Source organism: Aethina tumida, chromosome 5, assembly GCF_024364675.1.
Source record: "Aethina tumida isolate Nest 87 chromosome 5, icAetTumi1.1, whole genome shotgun sequence".
Classification (NCBI taxonomy): Eukaryota; Metazoa; Arthropoda; class Insecta; order Coleoptera; family Nitidulidae; genus Aethina; species Aethina tumida.
The window spans coordinates 12,445,264-12,470,808 of NC_065439.1; the positions used below are offsets into that span (position 1 = coordinate 12,445,264).

The 25,545-nt window shown below is 29.7% G+C and overlaps 2 protein-coding genes across 7 annotated transcripts in view; one reads left to right on the forward strand and one right to left on the reverse strand.

Moving 5' to 3' along the window:
* Positions 1 to 17,609, forward strand: part of LOC109598304 (heparan sulfate glucosamine 3-O-sulfotransferase 1) — a 114,826-nt gene extending 97,217 nt beyond the window's left edge. Inside the window, exons 2-5 of the mRNA XM_049968335.1 lie at positions 4,959 to 5,067; positions 13,164 to 13,632; positions 13,996 to 14,234; positions 14,285 to 17,609. Coding sequence (XP_049824292.1) covers positions 5,006 to 5,067; positions 13,164 to 13,632; positions 13,996 to 14,234; positions 14,285 to 14,609 — 1,095 coding nt within the window. The 5' untranslated portion in view covers positions 4,959 to 5,005 and the 3' untranslated portion in view covers positions 14,610 to 17,609. The remainder of the gene's footprint in view (positions 1 to 4,958; positions 5,068 to 13,163; positions 13,633 to 13,995; positions 14,235 to 14,284) is intronic.
* Positions 17,610 to 17,652: 43 nt separating this feature from the next.
* LOC109598314 (BMP-binding endothelial regulator protein) overlaps positions 17,653 to 25,545 on the reverse strand; it is a 66,943-nt gene continuing 59,050 nt past the window's right edge. For 5 of the 6 annotated variants that reach the window (XM_049968330.1, XM_049968329.1, XM_049968327.1 and 2 more), the window contains 5 exons: positions 24,523 to 24,610; positions 24,287 to 24,463; positions 19,810 to 20,249; positions 19,584 to 19,737; positions 17,653 to 19,523 (listed from right to left, as the gene is read on the reverse strand). In XM_049968330.1, the coding sequence (XP_049824287.1) occupies positions 18,631 to 19,523; positions 19,584 to 19,737; positions 19,810 to 20,249; positions 24,287 to 24,463; positions 24,523 to 24,610 (1,752 nt within the window). In that variant the 3' untranslated portion in view covers positions 17,653 to 18,630. Of the gene's footprint in view, positions 19,524 to 19,583; positions 19,738 to 19,805; positions 20,250 to 24,286; positions 24,464 to 24,522; positions 24,611 to 25,545 lie in introns of all 6 variants that reach the window. The other variant, XM_049968326.1, reaches the window with a different exon arrangement.

Sequence of the window (25,545 nt, forward strand, 5' to 3'; positions counted from 1 at the left end):
TGGATATATAAATAAATGGTATCAAATGTATGTTTTCTAAAAAATATAATTATTATTCTGTATAAGATTAAAATTATGAGATTTTTATTATTTTTTATACTTTCATAAATATAAAATATATTTATTTAATACGATTTTTTCAAATGGAGAAACAGAATAATATTTTATACTTTAATATTATTTATCCAAAATATGCAGCAAAGTACATATGTAAATGAAATAAATGTATTCTTTTATAAAATGAAAATTATGAATTGATTATTTTTATTATTTAGTTTTATACTTTTTGGAAGTGGAGGAAAATCATAATTTAATAATTGTATACATCAACAAATAAATAAATAAATAAATAAAATCAAACTATTTTTTTGTATAAAATGAATATTATATAATTATTATTATTATTCTTTGGTCGTTTACTTTTAATGAATGAATATAATTTAATAACGAATTTTATTAAATTATTATTTTATCACTTATTTTAATTCACGAATATTTATAGAATTTTTTCAAATAGAAGAAGTCCTAGTTTCTAACTAGAGAATGTTTTGTTTAACATGAATATTATGAAGTTTTTATTTGGTCATTAATTTTTAATGGACAAATATTATTTAAATGTTATTATATACATAAAACTTTTGTTAATATTTGTTCATTAATAATAGATGACAAATAAATGAATAAAATCAAGACTTTATTTTTTATATGATATGACTATTATGAAATTATTATTATTTTATCATTTATTTTTTCAAGTGAAAAAAAATCATAATTTAATAATATTGAATCAATAATAAAATATATGACAAAATAAATAAATGAAATCACGTGTATTTTTATTTATTATTTATTGGCCAAATAAACAATTTTATTTTACGTTCATACGGATACAGGTCCCGCTTTTATATTTTACGTATAATAATTTTTGTAAACAACAAATATTTATTTAACGTTTGGGTTGAAATATTAAAAAACACAAAACGGCTTTTTTTCTGTCGAAACACAGAAATTGAAATGGAGATGATAAGGGAGGGGATGTGGCCGAGATGTAATTATTTAGAGTTCGCCAATCGGTAAATTACGTAGTTGGGACTTAATGCAGGCAATAATGCAGCAATCATATTAGCTTAGTTAAAATCGCCGGAACACCGACAATTATTGTGATGAACGCCCTCGCAGCTGAATTAACGGTCGGGCGGGTCGTGCAAAACCGCACAACGGAAATTACACACGCCGATTTACATTATGCAGTGAAACGGATTCGCATAAACCGACGTCCACGAAATTCCACCAACTTATCACCGGCGTCGCACCGTTGTCCTCTCCCCCCGCGGATCCAACTGTTGCCCCGGAGAAAAACCGCCCCGACTAATTTAAATTCCCGCGAAGCACTGCAGGAAAACGCGATTAAAGCGGACGAAAGAAAAAAAGCAAGACAGTGTGATGTCCGCATTGTAGTTCCTGTATAATGCAGCGAATAGAGAAAATCCACCGTCGACACGTTCGATAATTGAGAGAGGTGTAATAGAGTGGGAAAATTACGACCCCAGATTTACGAAGGAATCTTTTGTTTGTTGCCGACGTTTCCATCAATTCATGCCCGGATTATCGATTCGGAATGCTCCTTTTATTGTCCTCTTTGATGCGGAGTTTTGCATACGGGTAATTAATTAAAAATATGACGGTGCTTTAATTTTATGATACGCCAGTCCGTTTTGTGTGCTTTGCCGTTGCTGTGTCTGGAAATGTTTGAGATAAAATAATTATTTACGGTTTTGTTGCCATTGTTTTATTATTCCAAGCTACTGTTTATGTTATTTAATAAAATAATGTAACATTTACTTATGTGAATGTAAATTTATTATGATTATTTTGTATACGATGTATGTATGTATTTATAATTTTCGTCTAATTAAAATTATGGAAAATAAAATAAATAAGAAAAATATTATTCTGTCATATATTTTCAATAGAAAATGTAAATGTGAAGTGGAGCTAATAATTCTATATATTAATATTCATCAATTAAAAATACATGAATTTTTTTTTATAAGATAAATAGTATGAGATTATTACTTCTACTTTCAGTGCAAAAATATTATTTAAATACGATTTTTGCCAAGTGGAGAAAATATATAATTGAACTCATGTGTTTTTTTTTGTACAAGATGAATACCATAACGTTGTCACATTGTCATGTATTTTCAATGGAAGAAAATTATTTAAATATTATTATATTAATAATAGTATGAGATTATTACCTTGTCCTCCACTTTCAGTTAACAAAAAATATTATTTAAATACGATTTTTGCATATATTATAATTGTCTATCAAAAATAGATGTTAAATTAAATAAATAAAATAGTATGTTTCATTTGTATAGGATAAATATTATGAGATTATTATTTTGTAAATTAATTTCATTGGAAGAATTTCATTTAAATACGATTTTTGCTAAGTGAATGAAAAAGATTCTATTTAGGAATATTCATCCACTAAAATCAGTGAAATTATGTGTATTTTTTGTGTAAGATGAATACCATGAGGTTATCATGTTATCATCTATTTTCAATGGAAGAAAATTATTTAAATATTATTTTTCTCAAGTGGTGGATAAAAGTTATATATAATAATATTCGTCCATTAAAAATAGATGACAAAATAAATAAACGAAATCATGTGTATTTTTCCTGTGAGATAAATAGTACTTTGTCTTCCACTTTCAGTGAAAATTATTATTTAAATACGATTTTTCTGTATTATAATTGTCCATCAACGATATATGTTAAATTAAATAAATAAAATCATGTGTTTTCTTTGTATAGGATAAATATTATGAGATTATTATTTTGTCAGTTATTTTCATTGGAAGAATATTATTTAAATACGATTTTTTCCAAGTTGATAAAAAAAATTATTTATGAATATTCATCCACTAAAAATTGATGAGAAAATATATAAATCATGTGTATTTTTTGTATAAGATGAATACTATGAGGTTATTATATTGTCTTCTATAGAAGGAAATTATTTAAATATTATTTTTTCCAAGTGGTGGATAAAAGTTATATATAATATATTCGTCCATTAAAAATAGACGAGAAAATAAATAAATGAAATCATCTGTATTTTTTCTATAAGATAAATAGTTTGAGATTAATGCATTTTCTTCTGCTTTCAGTGGAAAAATATTATTTAAATACGATTTTTTCCATATATAATAATTGTCCATCAAAAATAGATGTCAAATTAAATAAATAAAATCATGTGTTTCATTTCTATGGTATAATTCTTATGAGATTATTATTTTGTCAATTATTTTCATTGGAAGAATATTATTTAAATATGATTTTTGCCAAATGTGGGAAAAAGATTCCATTTAATAAAATTTTTTGTATAAGATGAATACCATGAGATTATCATATTATCATCCATTTTCAATAGAATAGAATAATTTATATATTATTTTTCCAAGTAGTGGATAAAAGTCCTATATAATAATATTCATCCATTAAAAATATGTGACAATATATATGTGTATTTTTTCTATAGGATATATAGTAAAAGATTATTACTTTGGCATCTATTTTCAGTGAAAGAATATTTTTTAAATACGATTTTTCCATATAAAATATTTACCCATCATAAATAGATGTTAAATTAAATAAATGACATCATGTGTTTCATTTGTATCGGATAAATATTATTAGATTATTATTTTATCAATTATTTTCCTTAAAGGAATATTATTTAAATACTATACTCAATTTTATATTTTTGAATTAGATGAATATTGTGAAATTATTATTTTGTCGTGTATTTTTCTGTGTTAAAGAAATCCTATTTAGTAATATTTTTCCATTAAAATAGATAAAAAATAAAATAATATACTCAGTTGTATATTTTTGAATAAGATGAATATTGTGAAATTATTATTTTGTTGTCTATTTTTCTGTATTAAAATAAATCACAGTTTATAATAAAAAATATTCTACATAAAGTAATTATTTACCCTTGTATTACCATTGTTTTATTGCCCCAAGCTATTGTTTATAAATGAGACGCAATTTAATTAAATAATGTAACATTTATTATCAGGAAGGAATGTGCAGCGTTAATCCAGGCGAATGTGCCGCCGGTGCATTAATAATGGTGAAGGCGCCAGTTTTAATTATGAATTCCCTAATTGAGATAATGGGGGATTCTAAAAATACTTACACCGTTATTAAAAAAAATGTCTGCTTAGGACATATAAAAATTAACCTCAGACATTGATCCCCCTTCGTAAATGCAAATTCCGTCGTCCTCAGCGTTAAAAATTCAATATTCCGCAGTCAATTGAAATTGTGCATCCCTCCCACCCGTAAAATTTAATGAGCCGACTTAATAAAAGTGAAATTTCCCAATTAAATTATGAAGTAAGCAAACAATGTAACAAGATTAAACATTCTTTGCCGTCATAATACTGAAATTTACTTCCTTCGCAAATTCAAATTTCATTTAATGAGGTGCTTTAATTACGCGAATTAGTCGAGCCGACGGTTTTTGCGTTTCGCCCTACCCCTCAGCGTTCGAATCTGAATTTTCTGATGCATCTAAAATCGTGTTTGCTCTTTTAACCGATTTGTTAATTTGGCTGAAACAATTTACGCGGCAAAATATTTATTAAATACGTCTATCGACTGCTGAATAAATATTACCAGACAGTGTTTTCCTCGGGCAAACAGTTTGATGTTATTGAACACACTAAGAATATTTGTCGATGTTTCGGCATAAACGCAAACAGAAGTAAACATTACTGTTGGCAAAGGAAATCGGAATTTTCTCCCAATTTGCAACCGAAACTTGTTTTGGTACCATCAGAAACATTCGCATGATTTGCGTCCGTATAAAACCGGACGACCTTTGACTAATTGTAATTAACAATTTGTTAAAGAATACCCATTGTTTGTTTCAGGATTTTATTTGATCTAAAATGGAGGACGACACAAGCCGAATAATAAAATGAGTCCTACAAAGGGTGAAACCAAAAGAGGATGTGTGCGTCCGCCTCACTTCGACATACTGTAAGTCAATCTTTGTATTCATCTTTTAATTAACTGCGTAACTTCAAAGTCGGGTTGTTTAAATGGTGTTTTCATTCGCTTAATTAATTGTACAAAAGTCAGGTCGAGCTTGTGTTTGACTTTAAATTAAATCAAAGCGTGGGAAGGAAATGGTACAAATTTTTGACATTTTCTATATAAAAATAAATATTTAAATTAAATTTATGTATAATATTGGATATTTGGCATTATGTATTTAATACACAATATTCAATATTTAATTTTCAAAAATCGATATTCGATATTCAAATATGTATCATATTTTTCTAAAATACTGTGATAATCTTTTAATTAACTGTTTAAATGATGTTTTCATTCGTTTAATTTACTGTTTAAATGTCAAGACAAGTTTACAGATTCACTTTAGGTGAAATCAAAGCGTAAGAATATCCAATTCTCAATATTCTCAATATTCTCAATATTTTCAATATTCCTAATATTCCCAATAGTGCCAGTACTCGTATTATCCCAGATATTCTCATTCTTAATATTCCCACTATCCCAAATATTCTCAATATTCTAAATATTCCCAATATTCTCAACATTCCAATTTTCCAATATTCCCAATATTCTTAATATTCCCAATATCCCAAGATTTCTCATTCTTTCCAATATTTCAAAATAACAGTATCCCAATATCCCAATACACCCAATATTCTTATTATTTCCAATATTCCAATATTCCAACATTCCAACATTCCAACATTCCAACATTCCAACATTCCAACATTCCAACATTCCAACATTCCAACATTCCAACATTCCAACATTCCAACATTCCAACATTCCAACATTCCAACATTCCAACATTCCAACATTCCAACATTCCAACATTCCAACATTCCAACATTCCAACATTCCAACATTCCAACATTCCAACATTCCAACATTCCAACATTCCAACATTCCAACATTCCAACATTCCAACATTCCAACATTCCAACATTCCAACATTCCAATATTCCAACATTCCAACATTCCAACATTCCAACATTCCAACATTCCAACATTCCAACATTCCAACATTCCAACATTCCAACATTCCAACATTCCAACATTCCAACATTCCAACATTCCAACATTCCAACATTCCAACATTCCAACATTCCAACATTCCAACATTCCAACATTCCAACATTCCAACATTCCAACATTCCAACATTCCAACATTCCAACATTCCAACATTCCAACATTCCAACATTCCAAAATTCCAAAATTCCAATATTCCAATATTCCAATATTCCAATATTCCAATATTCCAATATTCCAATATTCCAATATTCCAATATTCCAATATTCCAATATTCCAATATTCCAATATTCCAATATTCCAATATTCCAATATTCCAATATTCCAATATTCCAATATTCCAATATTCCAATATTCCAATATTCCAATATTCCAATATTCCAATATTCCAATATTCCAATATTCCAATATTCCAATATTCCAATATTCCAATATTCCAATATTCCAATATTCCAATATTCCAATATTCCAATATTCCAATATTCCAATATTCCAATATTCCAATATTCCAATATTCCAATATTCCAATATTCCAATATTCCCATATTCCAATATTCCAATATTCCAATATTCCAATATTCCAATATTCCAATATTCCAATATTCCAATATTCCAATATTCCAATATTCCAATATTCCAATATTCCAATATTCCAATATTCCAATATTCCAATATTCCAATATTCCAATATTCCAATATTCCAATATTCCAATATTTCAATATTCCAATATTCCAATATTCCAATATTCCAATATTCCAATATTCCAATATTCCAATATTCCAATATTCCAATATTCCAATATTCCAATATTCCAATATTCCAATATTCCAATATTCCAATATTCCAATATTCCAATATTCCAATATTCCAATATTCCAATATTCCAATATTCCAATATTCCAATATTCCAATATTCCAATATTCCAATATTCCAATATTCCAATATTCCAATATTCCAATATTCCAATATTCCAATATTCCAATATTCCAATATTCCAATATTCCAATATTCCAATATTCCAATATTCCAATATTCCAATATTCCAATATTCCAATATTCCAATATTCCAATATTCCAATATTCCAATATTCCAATATTCCAATATTCCAATATTCCAATATTCCAATATTCCAATATTCCAATATTCCAATATTCCAATATTCCAATATTCCAATATTCCAATATTCCAATATTCCAATATTCCAATATTCCAATATTCCAATATTCCAATATTCCAATATTCCAATATTCCAATATTCCAATATTCCAATATTCCAATATTCCAATATTCCAATATTCCAATATTCCAATATTCCAATATTCCAATATTCCAATATTCCAATATTCCAATATTCCAATATTCCAATATTCCAATATTCCAATATTCCAATATTCCAATATTCCAATATTCCAATATTCCCATATTCCAATATTCCAATATTCCAATAGTCCAATACTCCAATACTCCCAATATTTCTAATATTCCCAATATTCTCAATATTCCCAATATACCCAATGTTCTCAATATTCTAATATCCCAATATTCTCAATAAATATTCCCAATATTTCAAATATTCTCAATATTCAACATTTTGAATATCCAATTTAAGATATTCAAAAATATTTAATATTCAATATGCAATATTCGAAACATGATACTCAAAATTCAAAATTCAAAATTCAAAATTCAAAATTCAAAATTCAAAATTCAAAATTCAAAATTCAAAATTCAAAATTCAAAATTCAAAATTCAAAATTCAAAATTCAAAATTCAAAATTCAAAATTCAAAATTCAAAATTCAAAATTCAAAATTCAAAATTCAAAATTCAAAATTCAAAATTCAAAATTCAAAATTCAAAATTCAAAATTCAAAATTCAAAATTCAAAATTCAAAATTCAAAATTCAAAATTCAAAATTCAAAATTCAAAATTCAAAATTCAAAATTCAAAATTCAAAATTCAAAATTCAAAATTCAAAATTCAAAATTCAAAATTCAAAATTCAAAATTCAAAATTCAAAATTATAAATATTTGTTATTGGATTATTTTCAGGTCTTTGAAGGTTCACTAAGTATTTCAATATTTATGAAATAAAGAATAATTAAATTATAAAGAAGTGACTTCATCATCAACGGCACCTCGTATTTCCATCCCTATTTTGTAAATTATCAATAAATTCTTAAAATATGATCTCATTCCACCACTGAAGCCTGTAGGAGTTCTGAAATACTCTCCTGATTTTGTTCTAAAAAAGAACAATTGACCATTGAGGCTGAATACAATTTTGTTGGGCTTGAGCCTATTTCACCCTTGATTTTCTGTGTCTAAGTGAAAGCCTAGGTATTTTTAAATGTCTTTTAGGTCGTAATCGACTAGCAACTATCCATCTTATGGCGGTTGTATTAGAAATGAGTTGGTCACCTATTTCTCGTAAATATATGGAAAATGTTCTTGTTTAGACGTCAGTATGTGACAAACCGTCCTCGTCAACAAAGATTATTCGTAAACAAATTTCGTTTATGAATAACTTATCATTTTTATGATCGGTAATTTCATTAAAGTGATACACAACTTTTTTTTATTAAAATTTATGATAAAAATGAAGTCATATACTTTTCTGCTGCGTTTTAATTTTTTTACACAAAAGTATGATTCAAGATTTTTAAACTAATTTTAGTTTAATCACTGAAACTCTATTAGTCTCTTCAGAATAAATTGTACAAGCAGACAACCTTTTGTAACCACTGAAAGTATAAATGATTTTTTTTGCCCGCATTAAATATTACAGTCAGACATATTCACATAAAGTTGGTAAAAATAAATTGTTGACGTAAACAGAAAACAAATATAATTTTATAGTGAACTCGCGATACCTTCCGATGTTATCGTAAAGTGTTTAATTTTTTCCATCCACATTTTCAAGATTGCCGTGTTATAAACACGAATATTTCCTTGGCGATGTTTCCGAAGTCAAGCAAAAATGTCGGATTTATTCAGCAATAAAATGTACTTAGAAATACGGCACGCAAAATATAGTTTTTTGGGTTTATTTATAGTAACCTCAGACTACTTTAAAACTTTAACAGTTTTTAAGGTAATAAATTGTCCAATTCTGTGTTTAATTTCGTGCAACTTACAATATCCGTTTTGTTGCTTTTAAATTGAGAATTTTCTGCATTTGCTGCAGTGTGAATATTTAATTATGCTTGTCATAAAATAGTAAAAGTTGCGGGGACGAAAATTGTATTATTTATTTAAAGTAATTCAGAAGTCGAGATAACCAAGAACTAACTAGTCTATTTATTTCTTTGTGCCGCGGAAGTTTTGCCGCAAACTTGTAGTTCCCCTAAATGTATATGTAAGAACTTGACTCCAAGTTAAAACTTATTGTAACACAAACTTTAGTCTAATGAGAACATTTGCCCCGAACAACCCTGTCATTTGGCTTTAATAAGAACGATAACATTTTAATTAAAATTCTGTTTGATTTCGGCATAGTACACGTGTACTTAACCGATTATATAAAAACGGCATGGAACAAAACGTGGGCAATAATTCAACCCAACAAACACGACATTTAATACTTATTGTGCACGTGTCGGGATGAAATGACTAATCCGATACGGACACAGCGTCCGATTTATTAATTTATGTAGAAAAACGAGGCCATAAATAAACGGACACAAAAGCCGCGCGTCCGATTCATCTTATTGACATTGAGAGATGGAAATAGATCACAGACTCTGCAAACCACCGTAAAAAACAAAACAGCCCCGCCGTTCGAATCGATGAGGCAAATTAGCGCGCGAATCGGTCGCAATTTAATATCGAGCCGGAGTGGTGTAGACGGACCTGAAAAAACTTGTTATCTACGCCAATTGACGGGGGATAAAGCGATTTATTTCATATTTCCAGGCGAGGTTGCGTATCGTGATTCGGGGCCTTTGGGTTCGTTTAATTAAGATGGACTTTTTGCCACATTTCCAGAGTTGTACTAAACTCTGTTGCTTATGGGGATTAACCGAATTTCGGCCAGACTGAAACAATTTTTTTTAATGTACCCTAACCAACATTAACAGATTCAACTAACTGTTATGGTGTTCCACAAAAGAATTTTGATGGCTCACTATGCTTTAAGCAAACTCTATTGCTTACATTATTAATAAATACAATTTCGCCCAGACAAAATCACTATTTCTTGATCTCTATAATCTAACCAGCAATAATGCGCCCAACTTATTCTTATTAGTCTATTTTGTTCAATCAACTACAAAGCTAAAATAATAAGCCACAAGTATTTATATTTACCAGATTATTCCATTTACACCACCAAACATTATTTCTTATAAGGATTAATTCAATATTGTTCAAACTAAATCATAATCTCTTGATCACTGAAAATAATATTTTAATTATAATCTATTATTATATTTTGTTCAAATAGTGTGTGAATAGTGTGAAACAAAATTTTCTTGAATTAGTAAATTATTAAGTTTGATTAAACTCTATTTCTGAAAGGTATTAACTCAATTTTGTTCGGACCAAATCAGTATTTCTTGATCTCAGAAAATAATATTTTTATTTTAAATTTATTTAATTAGCAATAACACGTTCAACTTTTTGCTGTTTTTTTATTAATTGCACAGTATAAATAGTGTGAAACAAAAGCTTTTCGAATTAGCAGATTATTCTTTTTCCTGCAACTTCAAAGTTTGACTAAATTCGATTTCTTAAAGATATTAACTCAATTTTGTTCAAACCAAGTCAGTAATTTTTTATCTATAACACCAATATTTTAATTTATTCTAACCAGCAATAACACGTCCAATTAATTGCTAATGGTTTAATTTGTTTAAATGCAGAGAATAAATAGTGTGTATTAAACGTTTTTTCAATGTGTAGATTATTCTTTTCGCTGCACCTTCAAAGTTTGACTAAACTCTATTTCTTAATGGTGTTAACTCAATTTTGTTCAAACCAAATCAGTATTTCTTGATCTCAGAAACCAATATTTTATTTTTAATCTTATTTAGTTAGCAATAACACGTTCAACTAATTGCTTTTGGTTTATTTTGTTCAATTAACTATACAGTATAAATAATGTGAAATAAAATCTTTTCAAATTAGCAGATTATTCTTTTCCCTGCAACTTCAAATTTTGACTAAACTCGATTTCTTACAGATATTAACTCAATTTTGTTCAAACCAAATCAGTATTTCTTGATCTAAGAGAACAATATTTTGATTTTAATCTAACCAGCAATAACACGTTCAATTAACTGCTAATGCTTTAATTTGTTTAATCAACTGCGGAGAAAATACAGTGTGAATTAAAAGCTTGTTTCAATGGGTAGATTATTCTTTTCACTGCACCTTCAAAGTTTGACTAAACTCGGTTTCCTAAAGGTATTAACTCAGTTTTGTTGAAATTAAATCAGTGTTTTTTAATCTCTGAAAATAACATTTTAATTTTAATCTAAATTAACTCAGTAATGCGTTCTATTAATTGCTAAATGTAAAACAGAAGATTTTGAATTAGTAAATTATTCTTTTTGTTCCACCTTCAAAGTTTGAAGTTCTGTTTCTTAAAGGTATTAGCTCAATTTTGTCCAGACCAAATCAGTGTTTCCTGATCTCTGAAAAAATATTTTATTTTTAATCTAATCTAACCAGTAATAATACGTTTTCATTTAATTACTAATGGTTTATTTATTTTTAATTAACAGCATAGAATGAATATTGTGAAATAAAAACTTTTTGAATTAATTGATTATTCTTTTCATTGCGTTCCAAAATTTGACTAAACTCTCTTTTTTAAGGGTATTTCGTGATCAAATAATATTTTAATTTTAATCTAATCTAACCAGAAGTAACACGTTCTATTAATTGCTAATGCTTTATTTTGTTTAATTAACTGAAGAGTTTAAACAGTGTGAAACGAAAGGATTTTGAATTAGTAGATTATTCCTTTCACTGCACATTGAAAGTTTAACTAAACTCCTAAAAGGATTAGCTCAATTTTGTCTAGACGAAATCAGTATTTCTTGATATCTGATAATAATGTTTTAATTCTAATCTAATCTAAACATCAACAACAATAACTTAATTCTTATTTATTTAATTTGTCCAATCACGTACAGAAATCAAAAAGTACTTTTACAAGATTTGACTTAACAACGCTGAAAAAAAAATACAAATAAATAATTTAATTAAAAGAAAATAAACTAAATTGTTCATTTAAATCTATAAAATTTAAAATATTATGTCTAAAAGAAAATTAAAAATAATAATTTTCATCAAATGAAACTAAAATTATTTTAAATTTTACAAATTTAATTTGCTAAGCTTTAAAACAAAAATATTAAAATAAGATATAAAAAATAAAATTCTTATTTTAAATTTATAAAATTTGAAATATTAAGCTTAAAAAATATTAATAGACAATTAATTAAAAAATAAAATTGATATCTTAAATTTATAAAATTATTTATAAAATTTAAAATAAATACTTAAATTTAGTATTTAAAAACTAAACAATTAATTAAAAACTAATAATTTAGGCCTTGAAGCTTAAAAAATTACAACTATTTATACTAAAAAATAAATAAATAAAATTACATTTTATATTTAAAATATTAAACTTTAAAAATTAGAAACAAATAGTTAATTTATAAAATTTAGAATATTTATCTTAAATCATTAAAAATAATTGTTCAAATTATAATAAAACAAAAATTGTTACTTTATACTTATTTTTTTTAAGCTTAAAAAATTAAACATAAATAATTAAATTTAACAAAATTAAAATGTGTGAAAATTTGAAAGCAATTTGATTTCATAGATTATTACTATCTGTACACATTCAAATGTATACTAAAATAAAAGACCTATAGGGATTATTACAATTCACAAGATTAAAGAACTACTTATATTCATTGATATAATATTTTAATATAATTGCACGAAATCAACCAATTATTATTTTAGTTCCCCCATTCAACATAGTTAATTTCTATTTTACAGATGGCTCCCGAAAGCAGCCCTCCGTTCCGTAGAGGGCGACCCGTCAGACTGCGTGCTCGTGGTGGGCGTATCGCGTCCGAAAATGGCCCTGGCCATCCTGACGGTGATGCTGCTTTCGCTCTTCCTCACCTTCCACATGATTTATGACAGCGCCCTTAACAGCCTCCACACCAAGTCCGTGGAGCACACCAGGCCCCCAATCCTGCTGTTGAGCAGGAGACTCTATCCGGCGGCGGCGCGTCGTCTGCCCCAGGCCATTATTATGGGTGTAAGAAAGTGCGGAACCCGCGCCTTGCTCGAGATGCTGTATCTGCATCCGATGGTGCAGAAGGCGGCGGGCGAGGTGCACTTTTTCGACCGAGACGAGAACTATAACAAGGGGTTGGAGTGGTACAGGATGCAGATGCCGCACTCGTATCACGGTCAGATAACTATCGAGAAGAGTCCCAGCTACTTTGTTACGCCCGAGGTATTACTGTCTTACTGTTTCTACTTTTGTTGTTGTTTATTAGTTTACTTCGCAACATTTTTGCATATCCCCATCCAAAAAGAAAAGGATTCAATTTAAAAAGGGGACGCCATGAACACAAGAACAGAGTATCTTGGTGAATTATAACTGCAGGTAATCTGATAGGAGGTTTGCTGCGACGCAAGATAAGCAAAAGTTCCAAGGCGTTGTTCCCGTCAATCCAGATTATCTTCCCCGCCCATAAAAAACTCATTCCGGACCGGCGCTTAACCCCGAATTAACTTATTCATAAGACAAATAAACTCGTTCTGTTTCATTTTGTCCCGTCGGATTTATTTCAGTCGTTAATCTGGCAATTTCCAGGTCCCGGAAAGAATACGAGCAATGAACGCGAGCGTCAAATTACTTTTGATAGTGCGCGAGCCAGTGACGAGGGCCATTTCTGATTACACCCAGCTGAGGGCGAACGCCGCAACTGCACCACCAACCCTACCGACTCCTCCGCCTAAAAGCTTCGAACAACTAGCCCTTTACCCCAACGGTTCCATCAACGAAGCCTACAGACCCTTGGCGATCTCCATTTATCACAACTACCTCCACAGGTAACTCTTGAAGGTGATCAACTATTGGATTATTCATTATTATTTTTTAGATGGTTGGAAGTATTCCCTCGGGAACAGATCCTGATTGTGAACGGAGACCTGCTGATTGAAGACCCAGTCCCTCAGATCCAAAAGATCGAGAAGTTTCTAGGGCTGGAGCCGAGGATAGGCACCCACAACTTCTACTTTAACGAGACGAAAGGTTTCTACTGCCTGCGCAACGAGACCTCAGATAGATGTCTGAGGGAGACCAAGGGACGACGTCATCCACGTGTAGAGCCACGTGTCGTCTCGAAATTGAGGAAGTACTTCCTCGAGCACAACCAGAAGTTCTACGAACTGATGGGGGAGGATATGGGGTGGCCGGAAGAATAAGTTTTTCGCGGTTTTCGGTTGTCTTTTGTGTTTTGGTGTCTTGGTACAAGGGTGTTTCTGTCGATGTGATAACAGTTAACATACATATCATGTTAGAATACTACTGTTTTAGTAAGGGAAACTATACATATCATAGTTAAGGGTTAAACGGCCAAACATATATTGAACACGATTTATACAAGTTTACACGAATTAGATATTAAATTATTGTATTTTACTATTGTGAGAATTTTCAAATTATATAAGTGTTACTGTATTAACAAAAATATATATTTATACATAAGGGGTTAAAAAATCAACAACAAAACAACGTTTCCAATAGCATGGGATAACAGAAAGTCAACTTAAACGTTTCAAAACAGTAAATTACAATTGTTGAAATTGAAATATCGTAATTTACACCCACAGAACTTCGCAGGCATCCTGAAAGAGCAACTCCAATAATTTTCCACATAAAAGGGTGGTTGGTTTATTTTGAGGAGTATCGAAAAAGTGCGCAGGCGTGCACAAACCGCAGCCTCATTATTTTAATCACAGACATTTGAAAAGTCACAGTTTCTTCGTTCCCGTCGGACAGAAAGTGCTCGAGAGCTCGTTCAACTTTGAAAAGCGCCCGCGGTGCGAGAAACGCTAAAAAAACCGCCATAACAAAATCATTCCATCATTCAAGTTTTTCAACTACTTGAAGGCACGTTAATTACTGTGGATTTTCACTGCACATGCGAGAATAAACTGTAAAACCGGGGAGTATAATTTATACAAGCTGAAGTTTGTGGAGTCGCAGGAGTTACTTCATAATCGCGGACTATTTTCGAACGGGGAGTTTTCTGGGACGTTGTTTTTTTTTTGGCGGCGGGACGAGTGGCGGTTAAGGAAGTTTTAAGGCCATTATTCACTGCGCAAATTGTTCTACTGTTGCGTTTTTAGTCTTTTAATTAACGGAGCAGTGCAGTTTAATAACCGATATTAAATGTGGCGAAAAAATTAAAACGCGACACGAGTATTTTCGAACTGCAACTTTCTGGAAAGTTTCTTGGTATTTTCGTCCGGCTTTATTTATTAAAAGGTGAAGTCATAAACCATAAAAGTTTTGTACACGAAATAAGAACAACATCAATACAGAATTTAATCCATAACGGGTATTTTTAAAGCTATTTACAAAAGTAATAATCGACTATTTTTATGTATACTAATTACTATGAAAGAACACTTTGTACCAAGACACTCGATTAGGAAAGAAGCACAATTGTGTACAATTTTGCTCAATTATTAGATACCAATTATTAATTATAGCAATTAAACCAGACATGACTAGAAAGCAATTGTACATTTTCACCAACTTTAATTAAAGAATTGTCTGGTTTAAATAAATACATATCAAAAACAAATACTTTATATACACACACACATAGAGTGTTTCATAAGAATCCGTGATAATTGCTTCTTTCAGTTTAGAAGTTTTTATGAAACACAATAGATAAAAAACGAATTACTTTACCTGCATTCTACACTTCAAACAAATTATTTGTGGACCTGGTTTTTAAGTTGGATCATATTGATCAGTGCCTTATTTACTTTTAAAATTGCGTATTCCACATTGGAGTACCAGGTTAATTGATATTTTCCTAAAAACTACTACAACCTCTACAAGTCTCCATCTCAATTGATATTTTTCGGTAGATAAATTAGATGATTGAAGGTATCAATTAAACATCCCAAAGTTACAATTAAGTTCCCACAATTTAGATATTTGTAAAAAGCAATAGTATTTCCTTTCCAATGCCCCATAGGTTAATCGTTTTTTATTAATCAAACGAAACTAATGCATATCAGAACATGCCATACCACCTTAGATTGTAAGTTAGTTAATAAACTAGATCTAGAATAAAAACACACTGAAAACAATTCTGAATTGAACGGTTTTCGGGTGGGTTTTTGAAGAGGCTGCGTTAGAAAATGAATACATATCAAAGTTAAAAACACATATCAAAATGTGATGTCATTTACAGAGAGTATGTATATATAAATATATAGAATAATGTTTTTTAAGTTGAATTGACGTTTTAGAAAACGATTTATTTGTAATATAATGTTACATGTTTGTGTATGTGAGAGTTTTGGAAGTTTCTAAAGGTGTAAAAAATCTGTAAATAACTAGCACCACAAATATCCAGTTTAGAAACGTTCCCAGGAAAAAGGTCCCTTAGCATAATTAAAGATATTTACAGATTTTAATAATTGCTTGTTATTTTCTAGTTTATTTTTTCATACAGTTTCTAGATTAATGTATCTATATTTCGAAACTATTTCTTGTATATCTGTCGAGTCCGCTATCTTGCAATATTCTATAAACTTATACTATAGTCTGTCACTTTTTAAATGTTGTAGTGTCTAGTGGATTTAGAGAAGTTTTGATTTTACGATGTCCCAAAAATTAACTTTCAAATTTTGCCGATTTAGCCAAAGAATGGTGTTTCCTTGGCTGGATTCATTTCTCCTACCAATTCTCTAAATATATTAAACGAGGATCTTTAAAATGCATTATTAATTTGCAAAATTGGTAGAGGATATATTTGTGTACAAATTAATATGAAGACTGCTATTTAAAAATTGAACCAATTTTATTAACAATGCATTTCTTCGTCTAATTATTACCAAAAAATAAATAAATAGAAGCTTTATTAAACTTAGCATATTGTTATTTTCATTACATTTTTTAAATGTAGTAGAGTATACACTGTTAAATATACGCACGACGAAAAATGGGTATCATAATAAATAAAAAAATATTTGTTTTTTTATACAAGTGAAGTTTAGCTGAAATATTGAATTTTATATGTGACGTATACACATACATATTTTAAAGAATTTATTAGTGAATTAAAACCATATCAAATGCAATAAGTATTTCGTATTCAAATATGTATGTGAAGTACAAATTTTTAAATTATTTCTACCTGAAATCCATGTATCTGTGGGTAAATAAATGTGATCAGAACACTTGTTGCTTTCAATGTCCCATCCGTAATAAAACAAATTTTTCAATTGAAAATTTATTCAATAAACAAAATGTGAAAATCTTTACAACAAATATATAAAATATAGCTTATATAGCGTTTGTTATTGTTATTATTTTTTGTTTTAATAAATATTACCCTAAAATTATATAATTACAGACACTATTAGTTAAACAATATACACAAAACATGTATTTAAACTAAATATAATATAAAAAATGCAAATGCAACTCAAAATTGAGTTTAAATCACTTTTTGTAAATAGTGAATAACTATTTATTGATACAGATATGCTTCGATGCTGCGGCATTCGATGTAAGTTTTCAAGCACAACAAGCATATCCTCTCTGAGATTCTACGCGTAGGAACAATTTAATAACCTAATTATTTTTCAAGTTACATTTTATTAGGTGTACATCGAGATCTTTTAACATTATTTAAAATATTAACTGGGATACTAAAACGTATGTACAAAATAACTGCTTAATAATTAAACAATTAACAATAATAATAATAATATTAATAATAATAATAAGAAGAAATCTTCTTGAAGTACAAGTACATAAATGTCTTTGGTACAGAATATTGTAATTTTTTTTTAAATCATAGATTCGGAATGAATATTTTATAAATAAGGTACCGTACAAAAGTAAAAACAAAATAATAAATATTTATTGTCATGTAGTGCGGCGAACGAATTTCAGACATTTAAAAAGTAATTTTACAACACTCATTTAGTACATGGGCATCACTCTATTGTAACCCAAGTGATGGAAATTCCTCAATATATACAATCATGGTAGCCTTATACTGAACACGTCATGGAAAAGAGCACGAAATCCGCGACGATTAATATTGCGCCACCCAAGCAAAAAACGGTAAAAGCTTGTCATCTTTCATATTAAAAAAAAGTCAAGATAATACTTCAATCATATATACACAGTTAAACTCTATTTCCCCTCTGGTAAATACTGAAAATGACTAGTTATCTCGTTTTTAAACGTCTAATGCAATGGAATGGGTCGCCTCGTCCGGTTAAACTTCCTATTAATCGTCCCGTTAAACGGGAAGAATGTGTTCGAAACTATAACCTTCCTATAATCTAAACTCCTCTTAGCATCGCACGAGGCCTTCGTCTTCCAATTCACGGGCACCTTGGCCCCCAATCTCTCGCACTCCCTGGCGTAAGCCATGAAACTTTCACAATGGCATTTCTCCTCCCTGCAGTTGCAGGTGTCCCACATGCAGGCTTTGTGGTAGTTGTTGAAGTTCAATTTCGATTCGCAGGCTTCGAAAATCTGACTATTACTCAAGGAGTTGCATTTCGATTTAGTCATGCGATGTTTGTTGCAGGATTTGGTGGGTCTTATACGGACGCATTCGTTCTTCTTGCCCACGCACCAAGAGGCTGCGAAAACTGAGGTGTCGTTCACGATTTTGTTCTGTCTGGTTTCCATGTCGTCGAGGACGTTTCCGTTGAAGTTGCCGCACAGGCCGCAAAGCTTGTTTTTGTACGAAGATGGGACGCTGACTTCCAGGAAGCTCCGACCGTTCCACAGCAGTTTAACGCCGTTTTCCAAAATCACCTCCACTCCCTCGATGTCCTTGTTCTTGCTGATTTTAATTTTGCCGTCCTTCTTGAACGGCAGACGTATTAATTCACCGTTTACCTTAATTCGGTTTCTGTGCTGGAGATTTATTCTGATGTCGCCAAACCGTATGGCCACCCTTTTGGTACGAGCCGACAGGTATTGTTTGGCGTTGGCAACTCGGACGTAGAAGCTGCGGTTTTTGCAATCAGCTACCAACTGATACTTTCCGCTGGCTTTGAAGCTATAAAACTTGCCGTCGAAGGTTTTATAATGTGGGTCACCAAACACCCTACACACTCCGTCATCTAAAATACAAGAATCGTGTTATTGATTGTATCGGACGGAATTTTTATGGGTTGCTTTACCTTCTTCACATCTGGGACAACACTCTCCTTTGACCTTCTTCTCTTTGGTACCGGGCGGACAGTTGGAGGTGGTGCACTTCGTCCGTGCACAACTAGCCTTACCTTGATGGCACTTGCAGGAGCTGCAGTCGTTTAACTTCCACGAATCACCTTCCTGCCTAGCAAAGTTTAAACATGTTATATCTGCAAGAAATTTACTTAAATCTAGTAAAAGAACAATACTTGCCTCGTACACTTTGCCGTCGTTCATGCACTGGGAGCGCACCTCCTCGAACTCGAAGATGCACTGCTTGCAACAGCTGCCCGGAATCGGTTTCTGCATGTCGGGCGGACACTCCAAAATGGGGCAGGCGTCCCTCGTGCACACGGACGTTTCGTTGACGCACGTGCAATTGGTGCACCTATCGATGTTGAAGGAATGTCCCTCGCGGAAGAACGATCTTTGGATCGTACAGGAGCTCTCGATGCGCAACATCATTCTGGTGCCGCGGCATTTCGGACAGCATTCCTTGTCCGGTACGTACTGGTTGGCGACGGGACACTGCAGAACGGGACATGCCTTTTTCGCGCACGTCATCCGTCCGTTGGCGCAGCTGCACTTCAAGCACGGGTCGTCGGAGATCACCTCGCGGTCTTCCGAGGCGATTTGGCCGTTGATCTTACACTCTTGAAAAGGAATTTGTGGTTTAATTAACACGTTTGTGGATCGATTTGTGGGAATGCACGGACACAAAGGAAACGGGATGAATTTACCCTAATTATTGTTATTTAAATTGATGTGAATGTCGGTCTAATCAGTGAGACTGTATGATTATCGAATGTGGTCATTAAAATCGTTTTGTCCGGAGTGAATGGTCGAATTAGATTTCATTTCTCATCGGTTTTTGATACGTGGAAAGTTAACAATGATTGAAAATTAGTCGTACAAGACAGAACCGGACTTCATACTAATTAGTAACCAGGCACAATCAATGAAAATTCAATCTAAAACTTTCTACTTCAGCACAACAAAGAAAATATTTGAATTTCATAAATCAGCATAGTTAGAATTGACTTGGTCAAACATATATATATATATAAGAATGGGACTGTCCCATTTTATTTATTTATGTATCCTTCAAACAACAAAAGGTTTATGGATTAACTTTCAAAGTTGCACGTCGTAAAAAACAACTAATAAAAACACACTAATAATGTCATCTGAAGAAGTAAATAAATGTGATTTATTTGGATCAAGATGTGGGGCATTTCTCGGTAACATAAAACATGATAATCACAAAAATTACTAGGAAATTATGCGCACAAGTAACACTAATGAATGAATTGTGCAACGTAGTGGTAACATGAATAATCAGCAGTGACATTGTAAAAATCAATTCACGGAAAACTCATATTTTCAATGCAAAGATCAGATGTCAAGTAAAAATTTGCATGTCGTTAGCGCATAATTTGTCTTGGTGCACAATTGTTACATCAAAACATTTTGTTTGTGTATCGAAAATGTTTTTGTTGTATGTATGTTGTGTATGAATTTTTTCGATATTTCAGGTGTGTTGAAAACAGTTAGTAACGTAACGTATATCGATCTTGGGTGAAAGTTTCGTATCTTAATTTACATTGGCGTACTCAACAGATTTTCTTATTAATAAGAGACTTAAAAATTGGATAATATTCATTTTAAATATAGAATAGAGTATACAGTTAAAAAGAGAATACAACAGACATAGGTAAACAAAGACAAAATAAACAGATAAAAAATAGAATACATAGATAATAACAAAGAGAATGGATAAAAAAGAGATAAAAAAGCATTTTCGCATCAAGAAATTATACAGATAAAAAATAGAATATACAGGTTATAATATTATTATAAATTGTCACAGATAATATTAAAATAATCAGATAAAAAGATATTTTTATTACACAGAAAAAAAGTATAAAATATATAAAGAATAAAAATTATAAAATGGTATAAAATATACAAATAAAAAGAAGTTTTGCACCACATACTAATTTTTTTGTATTCTATAATTCAAAAAAAAAGAAATAAGAAAAATTATACAGATAATAAGGAATAAATCTCTGATAAAATGTATAAAATATAAAGAGAAGAGATTTTTTATTATATAGATAAAAAGGAATAAAATATACAGATAAAAAAACAATTTTGCACCAAATACTAATTTGAAAATAATATTAATTATATTAGAACATTTCTTTTGAACTAGTACATTATTTTTACTTCATATTAAAAAAATATATTAGAGGATAAAATATATAGATAACAAATAGTATAAAATGGTAACAAATCACATACTAATTTCAAATTAATATTAATAACTTTAAAACATTTAATTCGAAGTAATTCATGATTTTTGTGTATGTTATAATTCAAAAACTATAATAAGAAAAATTATACAGATAAAATTATATTTATATACAGATAATAGGGAAAAAATTAATATGTATAAAATATACAGAAAAAAGAGCATTAGAAAATAATTATCTGTATAGATATAAATAAAAAGGAATAAAATATACATATAAAAAAACATTTTTTGTGTCAAATACTAATTTGAAAATAATGTTAATTATATTAGAACGTTTCTTTAGAACCAGTACATTACATTTACTTCATATTAAAAAATATATTAGAGACAAATTATACAGATATATAGAAAATAATATGACATTATCTATATTTATTACCTAATAAAGAATAGATCCACGGATAAAAAAACAAAATATAGAGAAAAGGAGTTTTGCATAAAATATTAAATTAAAATTAATAACTGTCGAATGTTGTTTTCCAAAAATAAATGAGAGTTTCTGTCATACTTCAAAAATAAAAATTAGTAGCAAATTATAGAAAAAAATATAACTCACAAAAAAAAAAATAGATCAAAGATAAAAAGAATAAAATATAAAGTTGAAAAAGTAATTGTATTATACAGATATAATAAATATAGAGATAAAAAAGAATTTTACGTCAAATACTAATTTCAAATTAATATTAATAAGCTTAGAACATAGAGAACAGATCATAGATAAAAAATATAAAATATAGAAATAAAATACACTTTTATTAAACATATGAAATAGGAAAAAATGTATAGATAAAAAAGCATTCTTGAATTAAATACTAAAATTAAATGTTTATTATTTATACAGATCATATAGATAAAAAATAATATGTAGATCATAGAGAACATATTTCAGTTAAAAAGAATTAAATAATGAGACAAAAAAGTAAATATACAGATAATATAGAGCATAAATGATATAGACGAAAATGAATAATATATACAGATATCAAATCCAAGAATAAAATAATTTTTAATAACATTAGAATATTTATTTCTAAATAATACATGATTTTTCTAAATTTTATTCAACAAAAGAATTATATTGAAGTGAAATTATACAGATAAAAACAGGATCTACAGATAATAAATAGCAGATCACAGTTAAAAAATATAAAATATAGAGAAAAAAGATATATACAGATTAATAGAGAAAATAATTTATGTAGATAAAAAAATAAAATATACTAATAATATTAGAACGTTTTTTTCCAAATAATAAATAATTTTTCTGAATTTTCTTTATACTACAAAAAAATTAACAGTGAAATTATGCAAATAAAAAAGAAGATCTACAGTAGATCACAGTCAAAAAGTTTAAAATATAGAGGCAATTTAGAAGAGTAGAATGTAAAGATAGTAGAGAATATAATTGATGCAGTTAAAAATGAATAAAATATACAGATAAAAAATCACTTTTGCTCTAAATTCTACTTTAAAATTAATATTAATAACATTAGAACGTTTCTTCCTAAACAGTAAATGAGTTTTCTGAATTTTCTTTATACTACAAAAAATTATGTTAGAGTGAAATTGTTCAGATAAAAAACGGGATCTACAGGTAATAGACAGTAGATCACAGTCAAAAAGTTTAAAATATAGAGACAAAAAGAGTAGAATATGAAGATAGAGAATATGCAGATAAAAATGAATAAAATATAAAAAACAATTTTTTCTCTAAATCCTACTTTAAAATTAATATTAATAACATTAGAACGTTTCTTTCCAAACTGTAAATGATTTTTCTGAATTTTTTCATACTACAAAAGAATTATATTAGAGTAAAATTATACAGATAAAAAAGCAAGATATATAAGTAATATTGAGCAGATCATAGATAAAAGATAAAACATACAAATAAAAAAAAGAGTAGAATATACAGATAATACAGTAGTTAAGTGATATGATAAAAATTAATAAAATATACAGATAAAAAATCACTTTTGCACTAAATCATGGTTTCAAAGTAATATTAATAACATCAGAACGTTTCTTCTCAAATAACAGATGATTTGTGTGTTTTCTTTATACTACAAAAATATATTTGAGACAACTTAAGTAAGAAATTTTTTAAACTATGATTTTAAAGATTTCATTTTACAATGTCAGTACTGATTCTAACGGTTTTTGAGCGAAACCTCCGTCACTGATGCGGACACGACAAGACAGAAGAGGCATGATCGGACACGCGAACAAGTTTCGATATCCAAATGAGGTTATTTAACTTGCTTTAATTTACGAGCAATGTTTTATATTTTATAGATGAAGGTCGTTTAAATACGCTCGCACGTCTGCCCGATCAGCACACCTGCCCGATTGCAATTTCTCGACGGTACTCACCGGGACACGTGGGACAGCATTTTCCCGGCTCGGGGGGCAGCGGGTTGACGCAGGGCATGTGGCAGATCGTGTTCGATTCCGTCACGACGCCTGCCTCGCAGTGCAGCGTTTTGCAGGGCTCGTCGGGATCGTTCCACTCCGTGTGGCTGTGGTGGTACTCCCCTTTGTAGATGCAACCTAAAAAATTTTTTTGGGGGACGTTAGATTGGGGAGTTTACTGGGGAGGTGGGACTTACCTTTGCACTTTTTGCAGCATCCTCCGTCCTCGATGATGAAGTAGCAGTCGTCGATTTTGGGACATATTCCGCAATCCACGTATCCGTTCTGAAAGAAAACGGTTTGGTTGTGGTTAATGTTAAATCATGGGTGTGAATTGGGTTTTAAAACCACTTAAAAGTTAAACTAGGCGTTTTTGAGGGTTGACTAATTGTTTGAGTAAATATTTACATGTGCATTCAGGAGCGATTTGAACAAGTCACAGTCAATATTTGTATAATGTTTTAACAATTATTAACTTGCTGATGCACCAAAGTATTTTTTCCAAATGATTTTACCGCGAATCGTTGCGAGTATCTATTATGTTACTAAGATAAAAAAAAATAGTTGGAGTGTTTGTTTCCCGTTAGTTCCCAGAATTTAAGAGAGTATTTCCAACACATTGTTTTAGATAACCAGCTTCTAGAAGTGTTATCAAAGCTTTGCAAAAAAATTATAATACCAGGAATTTTACATCCTGCCCGTCTGATAAACAGTATTTTTTCGTGTTGAGCAAATTATTTTTTTACAGACTTCAGGGAACTTATATTTTTTTCACAGTAAAAATAAATCTATGTTATAGGTATGATGTCATCGCAAACTTGTTTTTGTTGTAGAAATTCAAATTTGTATTATATGAATTTCCATCGGCAGCAAATTTTTTACGTTACAGCATCAAACAAAATAATTTCTGCACTGACATATCGAACGAAATTATTTTAAATGGGATCGTTGACTTTCTTTTTTGAGGTACATATGTAGATTTTGATAATTTAATCACGTCCGAAATATCAAAAAATGTGCCCAAGATTCTGCGATCAGGTTTAATGTATTCAAGGAACATTATATGTATTTTTGATGTTTAATAAAAATTATGTGACTGAAATGCACAAAAAATCACGACGACAGTCGTCGTTATTTTAATTTAACAAGACTGAGATCTCCTTTAAACAATATTTGTTGGATAACAAAAGCAGTAATTGTGTAATAAGCCAAAACATAAA